The sequence below is a fragment of the Bufo gargarizans genome, chromosome 4 (genome assembly GCF_014858855.1).
Source record: "Bufo gargarizans isolate SCDJY-AF-19 chromosome 4, ASM1485885v1, whole genome shotgun sequence".
Classification (NCBI taxonomy): Eukaryota; Metazoa; Chordata; class Amphibia; order Anura; family Bufonidae; genus Bufo; species Bufo gargarizans.
Genome location: NC_058083.1, coordinates 268,832,113 through 268,845,313, shown reverse-complemented (window position 1 = coordinate 268,845,313; position 13,201 = coordinate 268,832,113). Strand labels below are relative to the sequence as shown.

General features: G+C 44.4%; 1 protein-coding gene across 2 annotated transcripts in view; it reads left to right on the top strand.

The window, feature by feature from the left end:
- Nucleotides 1-12,772, top strand: part of CEP162 (centrosomal protein 162) — an 87,048-nt gene extending 74,276 nt beyond the window's left edge. For both annotated transcript variants that reach the window (XM_044289986.1, XM_044289985.1), the window contains exons 24-26: nucleotides 3,247-3,345; nucleotides 11,637-11,771; nucleotides 12,476-12,772. In XM_044289986.1, the coding sequence (XP_044145921.1) occupies nucleotides 3,247-3,345; nucleotides 11,637-11,771; nucleotides 12,476-12,676 (435 nt within the window). In that variant the 3' untranslated portion in view covers nucleotides 12,677-12,772. The remainder of the gene's footprint in view (nucleotides 1-3,246; nucleotides 3,346-11,636; nucleotides 11,772-12,475) is intronic.
- Nucleotides 12,773-13,201: the final 429 nt, after the last annotated feature.

Genomic DNA, 13,201 nt, shown 5'->3' with positions numbered 1-13,201 from the left:
ATTACATGCAAAGTGAGATATTTCAAGCCTTTGTTATAATGTGGATGATTATGGCTTACAGCTTATGAAACCCCAAAGTCACAATCTCAGGTCCCCTTTGCTCAGGGGGTATGAATTAATTAGCTGACTGGAGTGTGACACTTTGAGCCTAGAATATTGAACCTTTTCACAAAATTCTAATTTTAAACTGCATTAATGCAATTCCTTTTAATTTGCATTACTGAAATAAATGGACTTTTGCACGATATTCAAATTTTTTGAGTTTCGAGTTTCACCTGTAGTGTTCCAGCGGGACAAAGACCCGAAGCATACAACGAGATTGGCAAAGAAATTGTTCAGTGACAATGAAGTAGAGGTGCTGTATTAGCCCAATCGAACACTTGTGGGTAGAGTTGAATAAAAAGCTTTATTTGTACCCAAGTGAATCAACCAGTTTGCACCAACATTGGGAACTGGGAACAGATTTCGGTTGAGACATGCTTGAATCTGATCAAGAGCATGCCCAGAAGGATTCAGGCAGTGTTGAAAGCCAAAGATGGATTTACAAAATACTAACAAAATAATAAAAATTTTAATTTTATTTAGAATTTTAGGAGCAAAACAATAACAATGCGGTTACATGACAAGACTCTAATCATATGCTAAATAGTTGCAAGTCCAGTTTATGTATGAGATAGCCAAGATTGTCTATAAAATGATGTTAGTCTCGCGTTCGAAGCTGCAATGGATGGTGAGATATAGAGCCTGAGAGACAAAAGTTCAAAACATTACCCTTTTGTTCGTCAGTGTACATGGAAAACCTGCCACATGCAGGCAGTGTAGTTATTTAGATACGGCATACAACTCCTCCTTCCTCTTATTTGCTATAGCACCAGACAGTGATCGCGTATGTGGTGTCTGGACACTGGAGTCCATCCGGTCTTAATACAGCCCCTTTGCTTTCTAATATTTTCAGCCTGGCATATGACATCAGAGGGGGCCTGATTGAGGTGGGTAAGTGATGTCTGTTTCCCCTTTCTGGAGTGGGTCCACGCTATGCATGGTGAGGGCTGGAGTAATTGCTGGCGAGAAGTTCAAGGTGGAGGTCTCCCGCTGATCTGAGTTCTAGCTGTCCTCCTATAATTATATCTGAGTTAGGAGACAGCATGGAGACTTCCCAGTGTACTACAGTTGTAAGTTACAGCATATGTGTTGCTCATATGGCTCATGTTTTGAATTCTCTTATGTTTCTTTCCTGGTGTGCATCATGGTTAGTGAGAAAGAAACCGCTCATAAGGCTTAATCTGTACCTAAACTTAAAGGGGTTTTCCGGACATACCCATATTTTCACCCAGTCAGCACCCCTGATGGCATCGGAGCATGTCATGCTCCGATGCTCTCCCTTGCCCTTGCTGGATCGTGCAGGGCAATGGCTCTTTTATTTACCATAACACACTGCCGAACGGAGGCTTCCGCCCAGCAGTGTGTTCGGTAATGTCACCAGCTCTGATGGGTGGGCTTTAGCACTGCCCTATTCGTTTTACAGGCTAGGGCGGCGCTAAAGCCCGCCCATCAGTGCCAGTGACCTTACCGGGCTCACTGCTGGGCGGAAGCCTCTGCCTGGCAGCCCCATGGAGAGTCCGGTACATCACTGGAACTCCAGAAAATGCCTTTGCCCTGCGTGATTTAGTGCAGGGCAAAGGAGAGCAGCGGAGCATGAACTGCAGAGGAAATGTGCCGTAAAGTGAAGGCCATGATTTTGAAGATTGTTGGGTTAAAGTCGTGTTATAGCTCATGAATTAGGCATTTCAGTTGGCACAGTCTCCAGTATCATTCAGTTTTAATTATGTCAAAGGTCAGTTTCTGGTGGGTACCACAAATGTTGACGCCTGAGCAAAAAACTTGTCGCCAGCAATTTAGCCAAAAGAATTTACACATGCTTAGAGAAAATCCAGGAGACTTTGATTCCCAAATTATTACAGGTGATGAAACATGGGTTCACCACCATGATCTTGAGTCGAAACAAGAGTACATGCAATGGAAGCACAAGGGGTCACCAACTCCAAAGAAATTCTGTGTGCAGCAGTCAGCTAGAAAGATCATGGAAACAGTTTTTGGGGATACAGGAGACATTTTATTACTAGAATTAATGCCACACAATTACTGGAGACACCTATGCTTCAACAAGCTTACAAGTCTCACAAATCACAAGCTGCTATCAGGGAGCTTAACCATCCACCCTACAGTCCAGACCTGGTTCCCAGTAATTACTTTCTCTTTCGGAACCTGAAGAAATTTCTGCGCAAGGAACAATTTCCTGATGATAATGCAATCAAAGAGGTGGTAACAGGATTCCTGCAGCAGCAAGAAGTCTTCTTCTTTTCTGAGGGCATCTGATAACTGGAGGCGAAGCAGAATAAGTGTGTTGAAGTCAAAGGGGATTACATTGAAAAGTAGTTCATATTCTCATGTCAGAAATCTCATATAGCTAAAGATTTGGTTCTAAATTTGAGAGAGGAAGTTCGTGGATATTATTAGGCAGGAGATGCGTTCAGCCATAGCAGGTTTTGCAATCTCTGAGCCCATACTTTTTATGTCTAAGAGAGGGGGGGAGAGTAAGGTTATTTCTTCTGGTCGCTCTTTGTCAGATTCTGACTCGGTCTGAGCCTAACTCAGACGCTGATGACTCGTCTGTATAAAGAATATTTATTTCCCTCTGATGACAAAAGAATTAATTGAAGTTTTACGGGCAACTCTAAATTTACTTGATGAAAAAGTTCAAGATGAGCTGTTCAGTGGTCTGGAGCAGAAAAACAGACATGTTTTCCTGTACATAAAAACCTTCATGCCTTAATTGAAATGGAATGGAAGGTCACAAATATGAAGCTGTTTTGGCCTCCAGTGATGATGATGATGAGTCTGTGCTTTCGGCTTGCCCTATGGGGAACATTTCCCTGGCAAAGCTAGTTGGGAATTCTAACACGCTGCCCTTTGTGGACATTGGTTCATTACTGGATCCCATGGATAAAAAATATAGGACATATAAGATACAGTGCTTGGTGTCTGGTGCTGTTCAATTTGTAGGCTTTCCAGATCTAGCGAGACCCTGAGGAAAAGGGGCAATGTATTCTTCCTGTCCCTACATGGTTAGAGGAGGGTCATCTCAGTGTAGTGCCATTGTGGAGGACTCATGAAAGGAAATTACCAGTAAGTATATTCCAGTTACTTCCCTAATGTAAAAAAAATTACTTCCCTGTATTCCTGCAGATCCATATAAAGCACCTTCAAAAGCAAGTTGTTGATCTACAGAAGGACAGAGAGACTCTGGCTGTTTCACGAATCAGGGAGGAAACGCTACAAAAAGAGGTATGTGACGCGTGCTTGACCTGACCCAGAATGACTCATTTGCATCATTTTACATCAATTTGTAGAAATTATGGAAGACGTTTATCAAGAACCACATTGTACACAATCTTAGTTCATTACAAATTTGTATTAATCAAATAAATACAATTTTGGATGTAGTTTACTTTGGGCCAAAAGGAAATTAATAGCTCAGCAAGAAGCATGTAAAGACCAACCAGACGAAAGTTAAAGGGCTTCTGTCACCCCACTAAAGTGATATTTTTTTTTTTGGGCTGGTGAAATTAGTTATATTGCGATATATCACAATATAATTGTGTTACTAAGGCTACTTTCACACTAGCGTTCGATCGGATCCGTTCTGAACGGATCCGATCATAATAATGCAGACGGAGGCTCCGTTCAGGACGGATCCGTCTGCATTATTTTAGCATATAACAGCCTAAGTGTGAAAATAGCCTCGGACGGATCCGTCCAGACTTTCAATGTAAAGTCGATGGGGGACGGATCCGCCTGAAGATTGAGCCATATTGTGGCATCTTCAAACGGATCCGTCCCCATTGACTTACATTGTAAGTCTGGACGGATCCGCACGGCCAGGCGGACACCCGAACGCTGCAAGCAGCGTTCAGCTGTCCGCCTGTCCGTGCGGAGGCGAGCGGAGCGGAGGCTGAACGCCGCCAGACTGATGCAGTCTGAGCGGATCCGCTCCATTCAGACTGCATCAGGGCTGGACGGCTGCGTTCGGGTCCGCTCGTGAGCCCCTTCAAACGGAGCTCACGAGCGGACCGACGAACGCTAGTGTGAAAGTAGCCTTACTTTGATCCAGCAGTTTCTTCAAAAAACGAAGTTTTATCATATGTAAATTCGGTCTCTAACAGCAAGTAGGGCGGCTACTTGCTGCTAGCTGCTGCAGAAATCCGCCCCCTCGTCGTGTTGATTGACAGGGCCAGCCGGGATCTCCTCCTCCGGCCAGCCCTGTCGGCATTTCAAAAATCGCGCGCCTCTGTTGATTCGGCGCAGGCGCTCCTGAGATGAGGAGGCTCGTCTCCTCAGCACTCCCTCAGTGCGCCTGCGCCGATGACGTCTTCTATTTCGGTGATGTCATCGGCGCAGGCGCACTGAGGGAGTGCTGAGGAGACGAGCCTCCTCATCTCAGAGCGCCTGCGCCGAATCAACAGAGGCGCGCGATTTTTGAAATGCCGACAGGGCTGGCCGGAGGAGGAGATCCCGGCTGGCCCTGTCAATCAACACGACGAGGGGGCGGATTTCTGCAGCAGCTAGCAGCAAGTAGCCGCCCTACTTGCTGTTAGAGACCGAATTTACTTATGATAAAACTTCGTTTTTTGAAGAAACTGCTGGATCAAAGTAAGTAACACAATTATATTGTCATATATCGCAATATAACTAATTTCACTAGCCCAAAAAAAAAAAATCACTTTAGTGGGGTGACAGAAGCCCTTTAACCACCTCCCGACCGCTGTACGCATATATGCGTCCGGGAGGTGGTTGCTTTATTCCTCCTGGACGCATATACGCGTCTTCTCGCGAGACGCGAGATTTCCTGTGAACGCGCGCGCACAGGTGCGCGCGCTCACAGGAACGGAAGGTAAGCGAGTGGATCTCCAGCCTGCCAGCGGCGATCGCTCGCTGGCAGGCTGGAGATCCGAATTTTTTAACCCCTAACAGGTATATTAGACGCTGTTTTCATAACAGCGTCTAATATACCTCCTACCTGGTCCTCTGGTGGTCCCTTTTGTTAGGATCGACCACCAGAGGACTCAGGTAGGTCAGTACAGTCGCACCAAACACCACACTACACTACACTACACCCCCCCCCCCGTCCCCCCGTCACTTATTAACCCCTTATAAACCCCTGATCACCCATGATCACCCCATATAAACTCCCTGATCACCCCCCTGTCATTGATCACCCCCCTGTCAGGCTCCGTTCAGACGTCCGTATGATTTTTACGGATCCACGGATACATGGATCGGATCCGCAAAAAGCATACGGACGTCTGAATGGAGCCTTACAGGGGGGTGATCAATGACAGGCGGGTGATCACCCATATACACTCCCTGATCACCCCCTGTCATTGATCACCCCCCTGTCATTGATCACCCCCCTGTAAGGCTCCATTCAGACGTCCGCATGATTTTTACGGATCCATGGATACATGGATCGGATCCGCAAAACACATGCGGACGTCTGAATGGAGCCTTACAGGGGGTGATCAATGACAGGGGGGTGATCACCCTGATCATCCCCTGTCATTGATAACCCCCCTGTAAAGCTCCATTCAGACGTCCGCATGCGTTTTGTGGATCCGATCCATGTATCCATGGATCCGTAAAAAATCATGCGGATGTCTGAATGGAGCCTTACAGGAGGGGTGATCAGTGACAGGGGGGTGATCACCCTGATCACCCCCTGTCATTGATAACCCCCCTGTAAGGCTCCATTCAGACGTCCGCATGTGTTTTGTGGATCCGCTCCATGTATCCATGGATCCGTAAAAATCATGCGGACGTCTGAATGGAGCCTTACAGGAGGGGTGATCATTGACAGGGGGGTGATCACCCTGATCATCCCCTGTCATTGATAACCCCCCTGTAAGGCTCCATTCAGACGTCCGCATGCGTTTTGTGGATCCGATCCATGGATCCGTAAAAAATCATGCGGATGTCTGAATGGAGCCTTACAGGGGGGGTGATCAGTGACAGGGGGGTGATCACCCTGATCACCCCCTGTCATTGATAACCCCCTGTAAGGCTCCATTCAGACGTCCGCATGTGTTTTGTGGATCCGATCCATGTATCCATGGATCCGTAAAAATCATGCGGACGTCTGAATGGAGCCTTACAGGGGGGTGATCAATGACAGGGGGGTGATGAGGGAGTCTATATGGGTGATCACCCCCCTGTCATTGATCACCCCCCTGTCATTGATCACCCCCCTGTCATTGATCACCCCCCCCCCCCCCCCCCTGGTAAGGCTCCATTCAGACATTTTTTTTGGCACAAGTTAGCGGAAATTTTTTGTTTGTTTTTTCTTACAAAGTCTCATATTCTACTAACTTGTGTCAAAAAAATAAAATCTCACATGGACGCACCATACCCCTCACGGAATCCAAATGCGTAAACATTTTTAGACATTTATATTCCAGACTTCTTCTCACGCTTTAGGGCCCCTAAAAAGCCAGGGCAGTATAAATACCCCACATGTGACCCCATTTCGGAAAGAAGACACCCCAAGGTATTCCGTGAGGGGCCTATTGAGTCCATGAAAGATTGAAATTTTTGTCCTAAGTTAGCGGAAAGTGAGACTTTGTGAGAAAAAAACAAAAAAAAAATCAATATCCGCTAACTTATGCAAAAAAAAAAAAAATTCTAGGAACTCGCCATGCCCCTCATTGAATACCTTGGGGTGTCTTCTTTCCAAAGTGGGGTCACATGTGGGGTATTTATACTGCCCTGGCTTTTTAGGGGCCCGAAAGTGTGAGAAGAAGTCTGGGATCCAAATGTCTAAAAATGCCCTCCTAAAAAGAATTTGGGCCTCTAGGCTGCAAAAAAGTGTCACACATGTGGTATCGCCGTACTCAGGAGAAGTTGGGGAATGTGTTTTGGGGTGTCATTTTACATATACCCATGCTGGGTGAGAAAAATATCTTGGTCAAATGCCAACTTTGTATAAAAAAATGGGAAAAGTTGTCTTTTGCCAAGATATTTCTCTCACCCAGCATGGGTATATGTAAAATGACCCCCCAAAACACATTGCCCAACTTCTCCTGAGTACGGCGATACCAGATGTGTGACACTTTTTTGCAGCCAAGGTGGGCAAAGGGGCACATATTCCAAAGTGCACCTTTCGGATTTCGCAGGCCATTTTTTACACATTTTGATTGCAAGGTACTTCTTGCACATTTGGGCTCCTAAATTGCCAGGGCAGTATAACTACGCCACAAGTGACCCCATTTTGGAAAGAAGACACCCCAAGGTATTCCGTGAGGGGAACGGCGAGTTCCTAGAATTTTTTATTTTTTGTCACAAGTTAGCGGAAAATGATGATTTTTCTTTTTTTTTCTTTTTTCCTTACAAAGTCTCATATTCCACTAACTTGCGACAAAAAATAAAAAATTCTAGGAACTCGCCATGCCCCTCACGGAATACCTTGGGGTGTCTTCTTTCCAAAATGGGGTCACTTGTGGCGTAGTTATACTGCCCTGGCAATTTAGGGGCCCAAATGTGTGAGAAGAACTTTGCAATCAAAATGTGTAAAAAATGCCCTGCAAAATCCGAAAGGTGCACTTTGGAATATGTGCCCCTTTGCCCACTTTGGCAGCAAAAAAGTGTGACACATCTGGTATCGCCGTACTCAGGAGAAGTTGGGCAATGTGTTTTGGGGTGTCATTTTACATATACCCATGCTGGGTGAGAAAAATATCTTGGTCAAATGCCAACTTTGTATAAAAAAATGGGAAAAGTTGTCTTTTGCCAAGATATTTCTCTCACCCAGCATGGGTATATGTAAAATGACACCCCAAAACACATTCCCCAACTTCTCCTGAGTACGGCGATACCAGATGTGTGACACTTTTTTGATGCCAAGGTGGGCAAAGGGGCACATATTCCAAAGTGCACCTTTCGGATTTCACCGGTCATTTTTTACAGATTTTGATTGCAAAGTACTTCTCACACATTTGGGCCCCTAAATTGCCAGGGCAGTATAACTACGCCACAAGTGACCCCATTTTGGAAAGAAGACACCCCAAGGTATTCCGTGAGGGGCATGGCGAGTTCCTAGAATTTTTTATTTTTTGTCGCAAGTTAGTGGAATATGAGACTTTGTAAGGAAAAAAGAGAAAAAAAAAAAATCATCATTTTCCGCTAACTTGTGACAAAAAATAAAAAATTCTAGGAACTCGCCATGCCCCTCTCGGAATACCTTGGGGTGTCTTCTTTCCAAAATGGGGTCACTTGTGGCGTAGTTATACTGCCCTGGCAATTTAGGGGCCCAAATGTGTGAGAAGTACCTTGCAATCAAAATGTGTAAAAAATGGCCTGCAAAATCTGAAAGGTGCACTTTGGAATATGTGCCCCTTTGCCCACCTTGGCAGCAAAAAAGTGTGACACATCTGGTATCGCCGTACTCAGGAGAAGTTGGGGAATGTGTTTTGGGGTGTCATTTTACATATACCCATGCTGGATGAGAGAAATATCTTGGCAAAAGACAACTTTTCCCATTTTTTTATACAAAGTTGGCATTTGACCAAGATATTTTTCTCACCCAGCATGGGTATATGTAAAATGACACCCCAAAACACATTCCCCAACTTCTCCTGAGTACGGTGATACCAGATGTGTCACACTTTTTTGCTGCCAAGGTGGGCAAAGGGGCACATATTCCAAAGTGCACCTTTTGGATTTCACCGGTCATTTTTTACACATTTTGATTGCAAAGTTCTTCTCACACATTTGGGCCCCTAAATTGCCAGGACAGTATAACTACCCCACAAGTGACCCCATTTTGGAAAGAAGACACCCCAAGGTATTCCGTGAGGGGCATGGCGAGTTCCTAGAATTTTTTATTTTTTGTCGCAAGTTAGTGGAATATGAGACTTTGTAAGAAAAAAAAAAAAAAAAAAACATCATCATTTTCCGCTAACTTGTGACAAAAAATAAAAAGTTCTATGAACTCACTATGCCCATCAGCGAATACCTTAGGGTGTCTACTTTCCGAAATGGGGTCATTTGTGGGGGTTTTCTACTGTCTGGGCATTGTAGAACCTCAGGAATCATGACAGGTGCTCAGAAAGTCAGAGCTGTTTCAAAAAGCGGAAATTCACATTTTTGTACCATAGTTTGTAAATGCTATAACTTTTACCCAAACCATTTTTTTTTTTTGCCCAAACATTTTTTTTTATCAAAGACATGTAGAACAATAAATTTGGCAAAAAATTTATATATGGATGTCGTTTTTTTTTGCAAAATTTTACAGCTGAAAGTGAAAAATGTCATTTTTTTGCAAAAAAATCGTTACATTTTGATTAATAACAAAAAAAGTAAAAATGCCAGCAGCAATGAAATACCACCAAATGAAAGCTCTATTAGTGAGAAGAAAAGGAGGTAAAATTCATTTGTATGGTAAGTTGCATGACCGAGCGATAAACGGTGAAAGTAGTGTAGTGACGAAGTGTAAAAAGTGCTCTGGTCATGAAGGGGGTTTCACCTAGCGGGGCTGAAGTGGTTAAAGGGGTTGTCCGGGTTCAGAGCTGAACCCGGACATACTCCCATTTTCACCCGGGCAGCCCCCTGATTTGAGCATTGGAGCAGTTCATGCTCCGATGCTCTCCTTTGCCCTGCGATGAATCGCGCAGGGCAAAGGCATTTTGTGGAGTTACGTAAAACGGCTATGGCAGCGCTAAAGCCCCCCCCATCGTAGCCGGTGACGTCACCGAACACACTGCTGGGCAGAAGCTTCCGCCAGCAGTGTGTTATTGTAAATAAAAGAACCCTTGCCCTGCGCGATCATGAACTGCTCCGATGCTCAAGTCAGGGAGACTGCCTTAGTGAAATTATGGGTATGTCGTCCGGGTCAGCTCTGAACCCAGACAACCCCTTTAACAAAAATTCATAGGATGATAGATTCTTTTTTTTTTTTTTTGTGTTTGCTAATGTTTAGATCTGATCAAATAATACAGAGCTTTTGCTCTAAATGTATGTGGCCATTACCTGTTTTTCGACTAGCAGTATATAGTTGTTTGTAGATTCCAATCATTCTCTCCTTGTTGTAATTCTTGTGCTTACACAACACATACAAACCATTCTGAAGTAGCTACAGTGCAAAGCATGGGGGAGAAACAGAACAGCAACTTGAGCCTCTGATGCAGGGGTCAGCAACGTTTTCTGTACGGCGTGCTGATTTAAAAATAAAATCAAAGCTGAAGCGCACAGTGTGCCGAGCCATATGGGAAAGTAATATAACTATGTGACATAAACCAGGTATTTACTAGCTTTGTCCCAAAATTCTCAACAACACTGCCTGACCTGCACGGGTTAGAGGTTTACAACTTTTCAGAAAAATAGTAAAGATTGTCACTGCTCCACAGAATCCTCCTAAGGGACCAATATATGGGTGACTAGCCCCCACCAACCGTACACTTACACTGACAGTAGGGAAGAGCAGCCCTCACTCATTTTAAGTGCCTGAGGGCCTTCCTTCCCCACCACTGTCCTACATATATTGGTACCCCATATACTGGTGACCCCTACAGAGATGCACCAATCACACTTAGATCTGACCATCCCCACTGTGCCCCCCAAAGTAGTCAGTTAGTTTGTTCCCCATCCCCCCCAGAAATCATTTTCAGGCTCATCACTCCCTCCCACAATCCCCCAAAGTATTCCCTTCATAACCAGCCTCCCCTATCTCCCAGCAATCTTGTTCAGGCTCACCAACCCTCAATGTGGTCACAGTGCTCATCCCCCATGTCCCTAAGCTCACAATCCTGCCCCCCCACCCATCCCAATCTGGTCACATGCTCATTACCCCGAGCTCACCCCCCCTCCCTTCCCAAAATCTGGTGACATGCTCCTCTCCCCAAGCTCACCTTCCTGTTCCCAGTCCCAACCAGGTCACATGCTGGTTTCCCCACCCCGAATCTGATCACACACAAACTCTCAGTACATTTAAATACCTCTGGTAGCATTTTGTGGCAGTCCTGAGGAGGAGGAGATGCACAGCGGTGAGGCACCGTAGCAGCCAGCCTGTAGGGTAGCAGAGTGCCACTCTCTGCTATCGCTCCTCTGGGCCTAGCAGATGTGTCGTTCATGACTCGTCTGAAGATCTTTATGTTCAGAGGTACAGCGCGGTGGCGTGCCATCCAACTAATGGCCACAAGACTGAAAAGTCTTGCCGTCATTTGGTGACAGCTGGAGTGCCATCAGAAAGCGGTCTGCGTGCCACCGCTGGCATGCTTGCTGCAGGTTGCCGCTCTCTGCTCTGATGAGACCAGAGTTGCATTTTAGATTACTTCATAGTCGCTGTAGCTTCTCTCAAGTCACTGGTCGCAGCTGAGATAGCTGGATGTCTGGTTTAATGTAAATCATTGGTATAATCATCATTATGTTTTATCCAAAAGTTGTGATATTTGATTAACTATGGGAAGAATAATGTATGCATATTATGCAGAGCGCTTGCGCTCCTCCGAAAGTTCTAAAAGCAGTTACCTTTGGCTTAGGTATATTATTAAAGATTTCTCAAAATAACATTTTCACTTTCTGTCCAAAAGATGGCAAACCTGTTCGAGGAATTAAAGATGGCCAAGGAATGTCACAGTCCAGAAATGAGGCACTTTTTAACACTTGAAAGTAAAATCAAACACATGGAAATCAGGCATTCGCAAAGGGAGCAAGAACTCCAACAGGTAGACTGGCAGACCTCTTCTAACTGAAATGCATGTCTAACACTGGAAGCATCATGAATATGTTTGCAGCTTCTCTTGCAGCGACTCAAGCTTTCATTAGCTAACTTTTACCAACTAGAAGCACTCGTACAATATTTAATGAATAGGTAAATTATAGCAAGACATGAATGATGCTGACACGTCTCATCAGATGACTAAGTGGGGGATTGTATGGATGATTTAAGACATTAAATGTTGTAGATTCCACTAGTCTCACAATGTCAATTATGAGACTAAGGGCTCATTCACACAACTGTAGGCCATTCATGCCCATGCTGCGGACTGCAAATTGCGGTTTGATTTAAATGGGTCCGCGATCAGCAATATTTGGCAAAAGATAGGACATGTCCTATCTTTTGTGGAGGCACGGACCCAAAAGCCCACCGAAGCGCTTTGAAGTGCTTCCGATCTGTGCCTCTGCTTCCCACCGCGCTGTATATTGCAGACCCATTCAAGTCAATGATACGTTGTAGTTTTGCAACAGCTGGAGGGCCGCGGTTTGGACATGCCTGATATAGTGGGACTCAACAGCATCTCGCCATTCGCTTGAGTATCTAGTGGGCTGGCTTGCACTCATTCTTTTCACTAGTGTATGTGAGCTTTATCAAATTACAAAACTGTGCCACCATTTGTCAGTAGAAAAAAATACTGCTGTCTATTTGCAGATAATTGACCGAACACGTCACGTGGCTGAAGCTGCACAAGTCAAAGAAGTTGAGAAATGGAAGAGGCTTGTGCAACAAAAGAACACGGAGCTGGAGAAGTTTAGAACAGAGTTAGATGCAATATTGGATGTCCTTCGAATGTTACAGAAGCAGGGAGTTGTTATACCTACTTCCGCATCAGAAGCATCTGAAATCTACTAAAATGGGACTTAACAGCACAATGAGAATTTCTTAATGTGTCTTGTAATTTATTACATAACCTATTTATAAATTGTATTTTGTTTATTAAAAAAATTCAAACAAGTTTTCTGTTTTATATATTCACATTTCAATATAGTACACAATTTACATGAAAAGCATGAGTTGTAACAGAAATGACACCGAGAGGCTTTCCTGTAACAACCTGACATCACAACAAGCACAATTCTCTGATTACATCCAATGACTATAGTAAAAGTACAACACAAAGTGAAGCATAGAAAGCAACATGTTAATTCTCACCTGGCAGAGTTCTGCAATTTGTTGGGAGTTTGTGGTAATTTGACCCAGTGCTGTTTTATAGAGGCATGAAATAGAGGTAGTGTTTTATCTAATGAAGAAACTAGTCAGTAAGGAAGATTTCTCTTTACTCAAAACAAAATTCCAGGTCAACAAACAAAATTGACCTTAACTGGGAAACGGACACATCATTTACATAGTGACCTCCTTTCCATCCTTTTAGTTCCA